The sequence below is a fragment of the Amyelois transitella genome, chromosome 19 (genome assembly GCF_032362555.1).
Source record: "Amyelois transitella isolate CPQ chromosome 19, ilAmyTran1.1, whole genome shotgun sequence".
Classification (NCBI taxonomy): domain Eukaryota; kingdom Metazoa; phylum Arthropoda; class Insecta; order Lepidoptera; family Pyralidae; genus Amyelois; species Amyelois transitella.
Genome location: NC_083522.1, coordinates 5,783,536 through 5,800,914, shown reverse-complemented (window position 1 = coordinate 5,800,914; position 17,379 = coordinate 5,783,536). Strand labels below are relative to the sequence as shown.

Genomic DNA, 17,379 nt, shown 5'->3' with positions numbered 1-17,379 from the left:
TCGCAAGGAAAGCAAAACAGATTGTTCTGTCGACCTTATTACGAGAACGTGACGTTATTTTACTACTACGTGATCCTGACGTGAATTTTTTACTACGAGATCTCTCATTCATACAATTTGTAAAAACTTAGTTTCAATGTAGGTATTCTATTAAGAATTGAATATAAGTCGGTATTAAAAACATGCTGGTGATTAAAAAGAACTGAAATTACTTTTTTTTTTGTAAACATATAAAATTCCCTACGAAAATATGTGTAGTGTAAGTTTAAATGTAAGTAAGAAATGTTTCCCAAACCACAGTACTTGAATGATTTTTTGAAATTGTTGCTATATTACTTCTATTTCTTACGCGTTACTAAAGTGACTTCTGAGTATTTCATAGTAAAGACGTACTTCTTGTAAGGGAAAAGATTGCAATTATAACCATAGAAATCGGAATAATATAGGACTCAAAGAAAAGTCGGGTTTTACCAATAATAATAAGGTACTCTTGTAACTTTTGGAAAGAACGCCAAGATTTAGAAAAATCCCAAGATTCTTTCGACATGCCGTTCTCTTGATTGATTGACTACCACTTTTTGATAAAAAAGGGTTATTTTGGCTGACCGAGTAAGGTCACTTTTGTAAGATAACCTTTTATCTGCATCCTCTTACACTAAACTAATGTGTAACAAGAAAGAACTGACAAAAGGAAATGCGTGAAGTTCATTCTTCGAGTTAGAAAGAAAAAGTGCCCGCAATTAATTATTTTCGAGGAAATTTTGTGAGTTGACGGCGTTCTGAAATTAAGTTAAAAACGTTAGTAGCTCTAAATGAACTTTAAATTAGTTTCCATTGGAAGTCAGCTCAGGAAATCCGTAATAAAGTCTGAGAAGAACTAAATTAGTTGACTTAGTTCTTTGTTAGGTTAAGAATATTTTAAGATATAGTCTTTTGTATTTTTCTGCGCCTACATAGTAGGAATCCACACTCTTGTCCACACTCTGGTCTTCTCCATATTTAGCTACGGCGCCGAGACATGGGTCCTGAAAAAGGCTGATAGAGACCGCATAGATGCCTTCGAAATGTGGTGCTGGAGGAAGATGCTACAGATACCCTGGACTGCCTTCCGTACCAATGCATCTATCCTGCGTGAACTCCAAATCAAAACGAGACTGTCCACCACCTGTCTCCGCAGGATACTGGAATTTTTCGGCCACATTGCACGGAAAGACGACGTCACGAACCTCAGCAATGAGGTATACGACGCGAGGAGGACATAGTAGGAGACCTGCACTGGAAGAGTTTCTTCAGCTGATGCATCTTCTGTTGCCAGTGGTATATTTGTTTGGATCCGATATCAGCACCCTTTTAGGGAGGGTGTCCGTTTTGAGGAGCGGTTCGTTCTGTTCTTTAAAGGGATTTTGTGTCCGTTCTGAAGAGCGTTATATAACCAAACCATCTTAGCAGTTCCTTTTCAATATAGCCATCCATTTAAAAAATAATAATATCTTTTCATGTTTATGACACGAAGACTATAAAGTGTTTGTTCCTCCTGTCACATCCTCACCTCTCCAGAGAGGAACTTGGATTTGATAAGTCAAGTTTTTAAATAAAGCGACTCCCGTCTGACTTCCACAACCACTGCAGGGTTACCTAATCCATATTGTATTATGGTAAAAGCTAGAGATGAGCCTGTTCCCTTAGTCACTTTTGCGACATTCTTGGGAAAAAGAGGGAGTGGTCCCCTAATCCAAATTACCAGAACCACATGGTACAGTCTTTGTTTTAATTATGGAATAATAATCTTAATTCGATACAGACTGACAATCTCAGTATTCAATGCGCAAAAGCAATCCCGGTAATGGGATACACATTACCGTCATCATTAGTCCGGGAGGCAGGCACGGAGAATACACATTTGGTTCAAATGCTAATGCAATTACGCGTAAATAAGCATGGGTTCTTTTTTTAAGGTGAATTTTGTTTATAGGAGAAAATTTTTATGTTTTTTTCCCGTTCCGTTCCCATTCCGTGTGGTTCTCGGCACTTTAGAATACGACCACTCCATCGCGACTAAGGGAATAGGCGCATTCATTGTGCAGGTTGCAGCTCCAAGATCGATGTGAGTCGGGTTTCCATGCAACGGTTGCGGAGGTCAGAAGGGAGTGTCTACTGATTTACCCAATCCAGGAATGATGCTTGATTGAGTGAGTCAGGTGTTTCAATTGGATTCAATTTCAAATTCAGATTCAAAACTTCTATTCACAATAATGGGTCACTTCAATATCACTTAATAATTATTGTCATATGGAGATTGATTTTGGTTCTAACATGAGGCCAAAGGTGCAGCTGGGGATTCTTTACAGAGAGACGAGGATGTAACTAAGACTTATGCCTGAACAAAAAGAATCTTAATTGGGTAAACCATTTCAGTATTCAATGCACACAAGAAGAAATCCTAATGGGATACACATTTCCGCCATCATTAGTCCGGGAGATAGCACGAAGAATACTCATTTGGTCAGATACTAATGCAATTACACACGTCAATAAGCATGGGTATCTATTGTAAGCTAAATTTCGTTAGTATTAAGTATTCACAACATATTGATGAAATAGTATACATTTTTTTTTCAAAAAACTAAAGTCAAGTTTCAGAATTTGAACTTCTTTCAAAAAGCAGCGTAGAAAATTCCTCCTGACGTCTGACGATTATAACCATGATTCTGGATTGGGTCAGTTAGGTTTTTACACAAAGCGACTTCCATCTGAACTCCGCAACTTTCGCAGGGAACCTAACCCATTAGATCACAACAAAAGCTTCACTAGACGAATGTATAATGTATAATTAACATTTCAATACAACCAATACATATTGCTCCAGACTGAACAAGGTAGCATTTAGAATTTTTAATAAATTATGCAATAGGCTACGTCTATCTGTATACTGTCAGATTAAACTCAATAAACTAGATTGTATTGGCTTCTTGTCTTAATTAAAGCATCCAGCAGTTTGGTTTCATTTCATATTAGGATTAAAGTTTTGGTCACAATTAGCAAGAGTTGGATGTTTCGAGGTAATCCAGGTGTTCGCCAAAAAGGTTTCCGTAATTCAATAATTATTTATTGTGTATTTCCTTAAAGTACATAACTATACTCTTACTAAAGTTGCGGTCCTAAAAACACTTACTGTAATTTTCTAGAAAGATTTAGAGAATGGGGAGGATCAAAGAGTACATAGTATATACTCTTTGTATATAGTATAGTAGTATATAGTAAAGAGTGAGTAGGTACTTAAAAGAGGTCATTGTTTTTTTTTCGTCATCAACCAATCGGGTTGGGTTCTCCGGCATTTAGCTCTTTTCACTTATTTTCTTTAGGATGATAGAAAAAGATAAGAAAATAAGGGACATAATGTTAAAAAATAATCATCTCAGTTTAATCTCAAGTTTAGTCACTTGATAGATTTTCTACTTTCAGAGAATAGCTTCCGTTGTTATTCTATAGAAGCAATCTAGTCTCTAATACACTTCGTAGATTCCTAGAAATGAAAGGGTTGTGCGCTGCAAAATCCCCAATGTTCCTAAAGTTAGGAACCTCTTAGAAATAGTTCTGAAAGGAGCTGAAATGCAATGGGACATTTGCATTCTAAAAGGTTTCCTCTGACTATGACGATATGAAACTTTACGCCGTATTCAACTCAGTTCGTAATTCCTTTTACAAAACATGAATCTCGTTGAGTTTATAAGGAAAAATGTAATTTTAAGGTCCCTTTCAGCGCCATTTGTTTGCTGATAAGGAGAAATCGTTTTATATTTCTACCTTATGTTTGAATTAGTAAAATGACAATGGAACTGTATTACTTGTATGTTTTCTATGAATTTTGTTGTTTTTCTATTGTCTTGTATGTTTTCGTTGAATTTCGTATCTTGGAAAAAATTTAGGGCATGCTTAACAGTTTAAGAAGTATTAATACGCGATACAAATGTAGTTTATGCAGTATAAGTGCAATCAATATATTTACATTATTTATTTAGAGCTTTAAAATTTTTAACATGTCTGTTTTGCTAACTTTTAAATTTCGTAAATACATATCTTCCTCTCAGTTGCATGCTTCTATTTAAATTTATACAGTATTCGGGCATTAAAAATTCTCATAAGAAACTGTAGTCATACGTATAATTATTTTGATCATCGCGATCACCAAAAAATACACAAAATCAGGGAAAACCTAATTGACATGAAGTAGCACTTATTGACACCTTAAGGCGGAAGATTCTGTTGGAGGGAAAATGGATTGTTTTTAGAAGTTGGAAAAACAATCCATTATCTAACCGTATGTTTAGCTTTGTGGCTGAATGATACCGAAACGTATTACGTAAATGTTATTCTATGATTTTGTAAATATGTAACTTTTACCGGTCGCTAAGTCTCCTTCTCCCTCTTGACATTAATTCCGTTTACATCCTTATCTTTCTGAAGAGAAGCCCAGGGTAAGCTTTTTGACCATGATCTCTGATTGGGAAGGCACATCAGGTTTTGACACTAAGCGACTCTTTATTGGACCCGCAACCTTTGCAGGGGAATCTAAACCATATGGGATCATGGTCGCATATACACTTGTTTTAATGTGAAGGTTTCTCGACGATGTTTTGTATCTTCGGTTAGCACTTAAACTAATTTACATGAATCAGAAAAGATTCATTGGTACAAGACGGAAGAAATAATTTGCTCGTTATGCTTTTTACTACGCTTTTATTAGCTTGGGTTGTATGTATGTATGTATGTATGTAGGTATGTATGTATGTATGTATGTATGTATGTAACGGAATCTTTGACCTTAATTTTCACTGGTTTCTAAACGTCTGATCAACATGGAACTTTGCACACGTATTAAGGACCGATGACAATGCAATATTTTGATAAGAGTTTCTCATTATCCTTATTAAAACTGCCAGGATTAATAAATTCATTTTTAGATCCTTCGTATGAGAGTAAGAGAGACAGAGATAGCACCATTGCCAGTAATCTCTATACAAGAAACCAAGAAGTTCTGACGTATAAGGAGTCCAAAAAGAGATGTAATATATTTCCATATAATGTTACTATTAACCTGAGGCTTTTTTATTTCATCGCATCGCTCCATTTAGAATTACCATTAGAAACAATAGTAGAATTAGTAGAATATTTTAAAACAATAAAAAATATATAAGTAATAAAACAAAAGTAATAAATGAAAATTGAACAACTAAATTTACAACAATACAAGAATAAAGTTACTACCTACAGAACTTTGTGATATTTAATACGTATTTAACATATTAATGCAATTCTTGAATTAACATTAGGTATCTTTTGCCTATTTATAATAGCAACACTGTAATACTCGTTTAAGAAATGAGTGACATTTATTTATGTCAAATAAGTTTTGCAGTAAGTTTCGAATTCGATTAGAAAACCTGTAAACTTTCTTTCTGTTTTTTAATACCGGTGCCTGTGTATTTACCTATTTGCACTTTGTTTTGTGCTGATAACTTGTCGTTATTTGTAGTTTGGAATCTTCCGTTGAGTCGAGCTTTGTTCTTCCGGATATTCGTGTGATTTTATCATCTGAGATTGGACTCTGACTGTGTTCACTGTGTTATTTGAGATAGGAGTCCCAAGTTTGTGTTTGTTTTTGTGAAAGACAGTTTTACAACGAAAGTGCCACGATGTCTTCCGATAAACATTGTTGCGTTCCTGGTTGTAAAGGCAGTGGAGGTATGTTTGAAATATTTTTGTTCCTGTATCAATCTGCCTCTTAATCTTGTGGTTTGATTCCTGGCAAGGCCACAATCGAAAATTATTATGTTTGCTGGATAGTCAAAAATATTATTAACAGTGATTTATCACTATAGAATTCTTTTCAACTGGGTTTAACAATCATCATACATACATATAATCACGTCTATATCCCTTGCGGGGTAGACAGAGCCAACAGTCTTGTAAAGACTGATAGGCCACGTTCAGCTATTTGGCTTTAAGATAGAATTGAGATTCAAATAGTGACAGGTTGCAAGCCCATCGCCTAAAAAAGAATCATCATTATGAGAATATTATGAGATTTAATCCAATCAGGCCACATATAACTTTAAGAAAGTTAGTTGTGAAAACCTCCGGTGATGGGCGCATGGTTGCGAAAGTTTTTTCTAGTAAGATAGTTATACTAGAAGTGTTAACTTCCAAAAAATAATTAATAAAGCAATAAAGCGTAGTTTTTTAGTTTTTTTTTAAACTATTATTACTTAAAGTTTTATTCAAAGACCGACACTGTTATTTACGCTTAGGTACAATACATGATTTTCGATCAGACCTGCGAATTTGTCGAACTGTGTGTTAACCAGGCCAGAAGACAAACATCAAACAAAGTTGGCGAGCACAGTCTATGTTCAGTTTGTGTTGGCTACGTGACCAACTTTGGGGATTTCCAGTTTGGTAGTTATAAATAATTGATTCATGCCACACTTCCGATCGGCATTTTTATTATTTGGTAAATAAATCATTAAGATTAGTCGTAGTTAGATGCAATTGTTTTGTGGTTTTGAAGTCACTATGGATATGGTCCGCAGTAACTGAAATAAAAATGAAAATCTATCTATAAAAGAGGAGATGACTGTTAAATCAACCCAAACCCTTAAGTATAGAGATTATTCCATAAAGAGAGAAATAAGCTCAAAATTCGTTATGCGCGGGAGAAGCCGGCTCTTAACTAAGCTAACTTTAAAATAACCAGTGGAAAGCTATAAGACAGTGCTACCTAATTGTAACACTATTGTGATTAAATAATTCATATATTTTATTTAAAAGTTACGTTTTGCTTTCCTGGAACTCGGATATGTCCTAAATGAGGATAACTTTTACGGTAAAATTATTCTGAACGACTTATAGTGATTTTCACCAATATTTCAGGCTTCACATAATATAAATGTATGTCACCTGAAATTTGAATAGTATAGGACGACTCGCTTTGACATATTTCAGAAAAGGCTTATAAAGGCGTAAACATATCTGAGTAAAAAATAGAATTTTTTTTAAACCAGTATAAAAGAAATTCATATTAGGTAGCTGATATAGATGAAATTTATTGCACATAAAAAATACACCTACATCTAAGACTAAAATTGAATTGGATAAGGAACTGTTCATTACATTTTAAGTTAAATATTAGAACAAAAATATTTTTGTAATCAGTCTAAAATTTTGACAGAAATATTTTTTAAACATATCCATGTGACATCTTAGAGTATTTACATTATGGTGGTGAAATACATACATATGTACTCATATTACTTTTATCTCTTTTGGGGTAGAAAAGAGCCAACAGTCTCGAAAAGACTGATAGCTCTAACACGTTCGGTATTAGATTTTTAAAAATGTTAAATACATATTCTTTTGCATCATAATCCAATTAAACAGGTTTTGCCAGCTAAATTGCTTCTTGGCAGTTAAAACGAATCACGTCGCCGGATTATAAAATCGTGGGGAAATCTCGACGAGAGATCAAAACGGTTTCGCGACAAAATAAAACGCCCAATTTGACCGTCACGTATACGGACGGATTAAATTTAAATCGAGATTTTTAGCACCCAGTAGGGAGAGAATTAAGGGAAGTAAAGTAGAATTAAACTCCGCATTGGGAGTCTGATATGAATCGATAAGCTCGGAAATATGCAGTGTTGAATGATGTATGCAATCGTAGAAAGCACGAGAAGGAAATTACTTTCGTCTTATCTCAAGGGGAACTAGATCTACAGAAATGTAAAAATAAAGTCCAGCGAAAATTGGATAAATAATTGAAATGGCTAGATGTGATCATTATCAGACCGTCGCAGTGATCATGAACTACACCAATAATCTAATAAAAGATTGTAATTAAAAAAACATTGTACGAAGCGATTTCAAATATAAGATCAGACTAGAATTAAGATTATTTTAATTCTTTCACCAAGTAATTCTAAGTAAATTATTCGAAGTTCTCACTCTGATCACTAACCAACAAGTTTCTGTGCTTTTATAGATTACCTAGTTATCAGAATAATATGTCTGTAAATATACAAACTCACAAACATATGATTAGGCATTTTACTCGTACCTGGACCTTTTTCATTGACTAACTTTCGATTTACCACGTCACCATACTGATTTTTCTACCAATGGTCAAACATTTATTTTTTATATATTTCTAGCAGTTTTGATCCATTTGAATTGCCGTATGCAGCCCACCTTCCAACGTACATGCAGATTAGAAAGCAACATAAACAAATTGGATTGGTACTGTTGCATACAGATCAATACATATCGCCGGTGTCGGGCGATATTGCGGTCGGCTTCAATATGATTGACGCGGGATGATGGTATTAACTTATCATAGGACAGTGGACTGTACGTAAAGTACCACAATCAACTGTATCGTGCTGTTTTATATAGGTAAAGAATTTTGGAGGTAAAACATCGTGAGGAAACCTGCATTTTCAGGCAACTGGATGTGTTCTCCCGTAAAGAGTGCGGACGAATGGGCTACTTGACTCATAATTCATTTCTTATATTAAATTAATACTTCCTATTGCATTAAACTTGGGAAATCAAAATATATCAAATTTCATAATTAAAAGCATTAAATTAAATGTGTTTTTAATTTAAAACATCAAAAACGTCACTCTAAATGTAAACTGAACAAATTTTAGGTAAACAAAACAAGTGCCAACATACCAAGTCAAATGTTTGTGTTATAATACAATGACATCAGACAACAAATAATAAATAGACAAACATGGCGGATAGCGTCTCCGCTCGTTTTTGAAAAATATGATTTTATATTAAATTTAGGAACTTTACAGATATTTGAAAAAAGTTATTATATATATTTTTCTGGCAAAATAACAAATATGAACTATTCATGAATAACTTGAAAAAACAGTTATCTGGCCTATTTGTACAGATAAATGTACAGGAAGTACAAATTTTATCGGTTTCGCATTGTTATTAGTACACATAGGTACGTAAGGGAGAGAAGCACTGGGATAATGGTATTACTCGCTATGAGTTAAGTTGATACAGCGCAATGACTTGGTAGCTTTTTGGACACTATCCAACTTAATGAGTACCTAAACTTAATTCACAAATCAGATAGAGTTTTCATTCAGATTAGTAAAAGCTGTTTAGCTTTTATAAATTATTTTTATCTCGTTTAAAATCACAGATTTTTCAAAAAATTTGATAATTTTCTAACATTACGTGTTAGAAAATTATCTAACTTTTTGAAAAATCTCGAGGAACATCCAAGATAAGTATGGCACTTACTTGGCGAATAGGTATATTAAAAATCCGAACTTCAAACTTCGTTTACTTAATTTATTATGTACCTACTTGCTTACTATAGACTTTAGCATTATGGTTTTCAAAGGAGAAAAATAGATATCTGTGTATATTTTGATAAGTACTGAAAGAACAAAATGATAAACAACTTATGCATTAAAACAATTCCAAAGCATAAAAAAATATTGCTAAAAGGAAAGTATCATATTTTTAATGGCATGATACTTTTATAAGTACCAAAAGCTTTTCCAAAAGCTAAGAATGTGGAATATGTTAAGAACATAGCTATTATGAAAGGGAGATAAGTTACTTAAGTATGAAGGCGATGCAATGACTATGTAACATGCTCATTATATCTCCATAAAAATTACATACATCTTTCCACTTCCATTAAACGTAGCTCTGGCAAAAAAAAATCGCAAGTATCAAAAAATAAATAAGTACTAAGCAAATGATGTTTGAAACAGGATTTCATAACTCAGTAAGATTAATTTTCTTGGTGGCATCGTTATTTTATATACAATTTAATTCTAAGCAAACCGCGTTAGTTCAGTTCCCTCATTCATTAGCACTAGTTGTTTGAATAAATATTTCAGTAGTAGTTGGAATTAATATTTCTTCAGGCTAGGTTAACCTCTTTTGGGAATAGAAATAATTGCATAGAACTTTATTAATAATTTATACTTAAACAAGCATAGGTACCTTAATTATTATTACTTGAGCATTTTAAATCGAGTAGATTTATAAAGGATTTTTTTTAAAATAGTAAATATAAATAGTAAGTTTTATAACCGGTTTTCAGTAATCATATTTAGAAAGACTAGACCATAGTTACGAGTAATTGAAATAAAAGGTGAAAGAAAGTATAATTGGGGCTCATTATTAGAAAGTGCATCACATGCTTCAGAAATAACTAGAGTACGCCCACAGCTATGCCCGCGTGAAACAAAAAATCTCTTTTATTTTAGTTTTCGTGGAAATTTCGAAAAAGGGGTCCCCTAATTCCATAACTCAGTTATTATTTAACTGATAAAATTTCTTCTGCATTCCGAAATTTCTAGGTACTTTGCAAAGTTCTGCACAACAGCTAGTACCTATTAATATCCGGGTTAAGTCGTTATCGTGGGCACACAATAGGCTATGTCTGGGGATAAATAAATTGCCGTCTATTCAGTCTCGCACATGACATTATCTGGACTGGAGAGTAGCCAGCACTGCACATGGCTTGCTCACTGATCAGATTTATACCTACGTAGGTACTTATTACATCTTATGTATTTATACCTACCAACTTACCTATTTACAAGTTCTTAGATAGAAAATGTACATATATGAATAATTAAATATAACGTTAGGTTAGAGATATTATTAGTGTCTATGGGGTTTGGTTGAAATAATAGTTTCTTGTATTTATAAAATCCATTTCGTTTGCAAGATAGACGATATCTATAATGTAAGTAAGTATTCAACGTTAACCAAATTTTTTAAATAAAAAGTTCATTTGGTTTTAGTAAATTATGTGTCCCGTCCTCGGTCAGTCAATCATAAGTCAATCAACACAAGAATTTATTTTGCTCCTGAATTCACCATTTATTGGCCCAAAACTAAGATAACCATGATTACATACTTGTACATACGTAAATTCACGCCTATTTTTGAAACGACAGGTAGACTATCTTACCCCTTACCACGATCCCTTCATACTTTCTCTCTTGTTTTACCATGACAACCTTACCTATAACTGGGCACCGGCCAAGCGTGAGCCGCGCACGGCAGCCGGACGTCCTGTCCGGCTTGCACCCGACGGGACCGCGCCTCCACTGCTACCCGCGGCCTCACGCCGCCTTTTGGTTCCGTCACGATTACGTGACCTGAGGAAGGAGATTTTTTTTATTATTAAGTAAGTTTTTCTTAGGTAAAACATCGTCAGGAAACTGCACATTCAGGCAACTGGATCAACCATGATCGAAAATGGGTTTAGGTTCACCTGCAAAGGTTGTAGACGTAAGATAAATGAACATTTGTACGCTATGTTCATTTGTCATGTTTTGGTAACCCACTGGTGGGTAATGGGTTACTGTCTTCTCTCCTTATTGTAAGAGGCAAAAATCTATTATACATACAAAAAATACTGGATAAAATAAAGAGTTGAAAAACTCTAGTGTTTAAAGTTAAATTTTAAAGTCTGTTTTATTTGTATGTAATGTAAAAATATCTAAGTTGAATAATAAATAAAATAAATACAGTTAAGTATTCAAATAATAGTTTAAAAAAAAACTACGCTTTTATTGCTAATCGAACTAATAAATAGAAAATAAAAATTAATGACAAAGGAATTATAAAACAGTAGTAGCAAGTCGAACAATCAGTTATAGTCAATTACCTCCGATTCAAATTATAACAAAATTAAATTTATAAACAAAACAATTTAAATCGGAGTAAAAAGCGTGGGGTGCATTTTACTTCATTTTCATAACTCTCTTGTCATAAATATATGCTAATAGAATGATTTTAATATTTACTACATCAAGCACCCCACGCTTTTTACTCCGATTTAAATTGTTTTGTTTATAAATTTAATTTTGTTATAATTATAACTGATTGTTCGACTTGCTACTATTGTTTTATAATTCCTTTGTCATTAATTTTTATTTTCAATTTTTTAGTTCGATTAGCAATAAAAGCGTAGTTTTTTTAGTTTTTTTTTTAACTATTATTTATTTTGTATTTTTTAGTTCGATTAGAAATAAAAGAGTAGTTTTTTAGTTTTTTTATACGATTATTTTTTGGAAGTTAACACTTCTAGTATAACTATCTTACTAGAAAAGACCTTCGCAACCATCTAAGACAAAGAGATAACAACATAATATACTGACATAATTAACATGCAACAGACTTTTTCCAATATAGATCATTGTATGAAGGTCGAGCCTTGTTTTTCTGAATGAAAATTATTTTCGTTTTAGCCAGCGATTTATGGTTCGATATATTTGTATTATATTTAATTCCTTCTTTATCGACTGTAAGTCCAAAGCTAGGCCAGGAGTGACCTTGACACAAAATCAATCAGAATAGATATAACGGGCAGAGAGAAAAGAAACCGAGGGATATATTAACACAATCAAAACGAGATGCAAAGTTCCAGTTTGGTTTTTTCAATTCATTTTTGTTAATTATAATCTACTCGATAATTGATGATTAAAATTATTTTGATCACGATAAATTCTCTCTTTACTTCCGAAAGTTTTGTTTCGTAAAATAATTTCAAAGTTTATGTTCTGATTAATTTATTGTAATTATAATCTATGAATAATTCTAAATACTAATAATTCTAATCTATTGTCGTGTGGTTCCCGGCACCATTACAAAAGAATAGGACCACTCCATCTCTTTCCCACGGATGTCGTAAGAGCCGACTAAGGGATAGACTTGGGATTCCTCTTTAATGTAAATCCCTGCCAATCTAAGGTCTGCCGCGCCGATGGATGCATGGCTAGGGGCGAGCCTAGTCTCGAGCGTGCCACTTCCGCCATGGGGTTGGGCGACCCCCAGGTAATGGCTAGCATTACCCTGGCATGCGGGGCTCTGCTGGGGCGGACAAAATTTTTCCCTAGCGTCTCGTGGGAATCGCATGGATGCAAATTTTTTGAAAGAGCACCTAGATGGCGGCGATGGTGTCCGCACCCCATCACGTCTCGTTCCCGGCGGGAGCGGTATGCGGTCTGCTGAAAGCCGCTTTGCGACGATGAATGTAAGAGGAGGAATGAAGGATAAGATTGAGGAAGTATGCCAGATGATGGATGAAAGACGTTTGGATGTGTTGTGCGTGAATGAAACGAAGCGGAAAGGATGCGACGCGACGCAGCACGGCCCTTACACGGCGTATTGGTCTGGAATTTCCAGTACCAGCCGAGGCTGTCAAGGGGTCGGTCTAATTCTTTCTGCACGAATGGCTGAGTGCGTGAATGAGTATGAGTGTGTCAGCCCTCGTCTTCTATGGATTAGGCTGAAAGTTGGAATCACTCGGATCTTCGTTCTAGGTGTTTATGCACCTTGGGATGTGGGTTCGAGGGGTACAACATCAGCAAAAAGCGAAAACGAGGAGTTCTGGAATAGTGTAAGAGAAGTATTGAAAGTTACCAAGCCAAATGAGAAGATTATTATGTTAGGTGATTTTAATGGATGGGTGGGTGTAAAGCGTGATGGATATGAAAAGGTGCTTGGTGCGTTTGGTGACGAAAAGGTGAATGATAATGGAAGAAGTGTATTAGAAATTTGTCTAGAGTGGGATCTTTTTGTGTCGAACTCAATGTTTCAACATAAAGAGATCCACACCTACACAAGAGTGGAAGGTATTTTAAAAAGTATGATAGACTTTGTGATTGTAGATGAAAGATTGAAGAACAAAGTGCTGGATACCCGTGCATATCGCGGTGCTGGCATTGACTCGGACCATTTACTGGTGATATCCCGGATAAGGGGTATCTTCAATCGCTGGCGGCACAGGGTAAGGGAGCAAACCAGCGCTTTGGAAAGAGTAAAAGTAGAAAATTTGCAAGATATGGATGTAGGTAAGAAGTATATTAATAGACTGAAGGATGAATTTGAAGATTTAGAGGAAATGAGCGATATTGAAGATGGATGGAAGGAATTTAAAGAAAGAATTGTGAAAGTAGCTGTTGAAGTGTGTGGTGTAAGTAGAAGAAGGAAAGGAAAAAATCACAAAAATGCGTGGATGAGTAAAGATGTGCAAGAACTTGTGCGATTAAAGAAGAAAGCATGGCTGGATTTGTTAGCAGCAAAAGCTAACTTAAGAATGCAAGAGGTTATAGATGAAGATGTGAATGAAGCACGTAAGGAATATAAGAAAATGAAAGATTTGGTTAAGAAAGCTGTGATTAGAAAGAAAGAAGAGTATAAAGAGGATTTTGATAAAAGGCTATCAGAAGACTTTCAGTCAAATCTGAAAGTATTCTGGAAATCCGTAAGGTCAGCCCGAGGAAATACTATAACCAGAGAGCTGACTAGGATCAGATGCCAGGATGGTAGCGTTGTGAAAGGAGAAGAATGTGTACTAAAGATATGGAAGGACTATTTTGAAAGTTTATTTGAAAAAAAGGAAGGAAATAAGAAAGATTTCTGCTATAGCGAAGAAAAAGAGAATGAGATGGAAGGCGAAATTGAAATGTTCGAAATTGTGGAAGCACTTAAGAGTATGAAAGCGGGAAAGGCTGCTGGGTGTGATAGAGTGTCGGTCGAGATGCTTAAAGCAGGAAAAGGCGTAGTAGCTAGTCAGTTGTACTGCCTTTTCAATTTGTGTTGGAGAAGCGGCCGAGTACCAAAAGATTGGTGTAAGGCTGTTATCGTGCCACTTTACAAAGGAAAAGGGTCACAGCTGGACTGCAAAAATTATCGTGGTATAAGCCTGCTTAGCGTCGTCGGCAAATTGTATGCTAAGGTATTGATTAATAGAGTCAGGAATGAAACTGATGACAAAATATGGGATGCTCAAGCGGGATTTCGAAAGGGAATGGGATGTACTGATCAGGTCTTTTCCTTGCGGTGCATAGCCGAAAAGTTTTTGGCCAAGAGTCAAAAAGTCTATTGCACATTCGTAGATCTGGAAAAGGCCTATGACAGAGTTGAGAGGAATGAATTGTGGTCAGCACTTTCTATGCATGGGGTGAGCAGTCTCTTAATACGAGCACTGAAATCCTTATATGAGGATTCGAGTGCTTGTGTCAGGATAAACGGAGCGCACACTGAGTGGTTTAAGATTGAGAAAGGCGTTAGGCAAGGATGTGTTGCGTCACCGTGGCTGTTCAACCTATTTATGGATAGCTGTTTGACAGATTTGAAAGAGTCTAAAAGTGGATTAAGGATGAATGAGTTACTCGTCAAATGTCTGCTCTATGCCGACGATCAGGTTATACTGGCGTCATCAGCGGAGGAGTTACAGGAGATGGTAAACTGTATGCATGAAGCTTTAAAAGAGAAAGGAATGAAAGTGAACGTAAGTAAAACTAAAACACTGGTTTTTGAAATGGAGAAAGAAATGACAGCATGTAATATTTTGATTGGAGGAGAAAAAGTGGAGCAAGTGAAAGAGTTTGTATATCTAGGATCAAAGTTTACATCAGATGGCAAGTATGATAGTGATATTGAAAGGAGAGTGAACGCGGGGAACATGGTGAATGGAGCTTTGCATGCCTTTATGAGCAGTCAGAAACTATCCAAAAAGGCTCGACTGGCTGTGCACAGGGGCGTGTTGGTCCCGACATTAATGTATGGGAGTGAAAGTTGGGTATGGCAAAAGAAGCATGAAAGCAGAATAAATGCAGTGGAAATGAGAGCGTTAAGGAGTATGATGGGTGTGAAATTGAGTGACAGGATAAGGAACAGCGTGATAAGGGAATGTTGTGATGTGAAAGAAGATGTAGTTACAGGAATAGAAAAGGGTATGTTAAGATGGTTCGGTCATGTGGAGAGGATGAATGAAAGCAGGTTGACTAAGCAGATATACAAGGAGAGTGTGGAGGGAAAGGTCGGAGTGGGAAGACCTAGACGAACGTATCTTGATCAAATTAAGGACGTCCTGGTAAAGGGTCAGGTCAAAAGTACCCGAAACCGCCGAGCTTGTATGAAGAGAGTTATGAATGTGGACGAAGCGAAAGAAGTATGCAGAGATCGTGGCAAGTGGAAAGAGGTAGTCTCTGCCTACCCCTCCGGGAAAGAGGCGTGATTTTATGTATGTATGTATGTATGTATAATCTATGAAAAGCGTTAATAAATCGAGGTTGTGATCAAACATCTTATATAAATGTCAAATAGAGTAAATCTACGTGTATGAGGCTTATTAGTATTCACGCAAGTTCGAAAGAGTAAGTCGTAAACTCCAGAAATCGCTAGCGTGCTAGCCTACGAAGGCGTAGGAGAGTAAGAGAGACAGAGCTATCTAAAAATGAATTTATTAATCCTGGCAGTTTTAATAAAGATAATGAGAAACTCTTATCAAAATATTGCATTGTCATCGGTTCTTGATACGTGTGCAAAGTTCCAAGTTGATCAGACGTTTAGAAACCAGTGAAAATTAAGCTCAAAGATTTCGTTACATACATAGATACAACCCAAGCTAATAAAAGCGTAGTAAAAAAGATTCTGGATCTCATGTATTTATTACATTAGTGATGTAAGTAAAATACAAACAAAAAATTCGATAGACTGGCAATACCTGTTTTGTACCCGTTACGAGAAATTTGTGAAACTCGGATGCACGCAAAAACTTATCAAGTACATTAGCACTAGGTAAGTTCGTATGACCATAAATCTGCCTGCTCTGATGAGCAGGTAATATGTAAAGTGTACAAACTTCGAGAACTGCCTGGATAAGGGAAGTTTGTTTAGAATTTTTCTGTAGCTATAGATATTGTTTAGTTCTTAGTTCGATGGAATGATGCGTCATCATCATACAGAACCTTCTTTGACGAGCTAGGCGTAGACTCGCTGCAATCTTTTGGACAGATAAAAGTTCAGTTATCCCCTGGATCTAAACTAAATTACGAAAGTAAATTATTACGCCTCATTTGTGGTTGTGGTCTTCCAACATGTCTTTTTCGGTCTTGAAACCAAATGGCAACTATTCCCTCGGTTGTCTTTTAAAATATTGATTGAAAATAGATGGAGTAGTCCTATTCTTAAGTTCCGGGAACCACACGGGAAGGTACTGATTTGTTATAAGATCAATAAATGTGACAATCGAGGAAAACACATTGCTCGGAAATATAAGCCAAAATGGTTTATACATTAATATTCAGTAATGTTTCAGGAGTTGAAAAGTCGGCGTTATATTTTGCGGTTCGAAGTTACAAATGGTTCATGGACATATGAAAGTGGCAGGTCAAATAAATCGAGTTTGTTGGCAGTTAAAATGCTGGTTTATTAGCATTTTAATCTGAGAATATTTACGTCTTTATTTGTAACGGTGTTGATAGACGCATTAGACAATTGAGCTTAATATTGCAATGGTGATATAGAGAAAGTGAT

The 17,379-nt window shown here is 35.3% G+C and overlaps 1 protein-coding gene across 1 annotated transcript in view; it reads right to left on the bottom strand.

Annotated features, from left to right (window-relative positions):
• The window catches only part of LOC106132538 (cell adhesion molecule Dscam2), a 157,095-nt gene that overhangs the window by 44,316 nt on the left and 95,400 nt on the right, over positions 1-17,379 (bottom strand). The window contains exon 7 of the mRNA XM_060949429.1: positions 11,072-11,207. Within this exon, the coding sequence (XP_060805412.1) occupies positions 11,072-11,207 (136 nt within the window). The remainder of the gene's footprint in view (positions 1-11,071; positions 11,208-17,379) is intronic.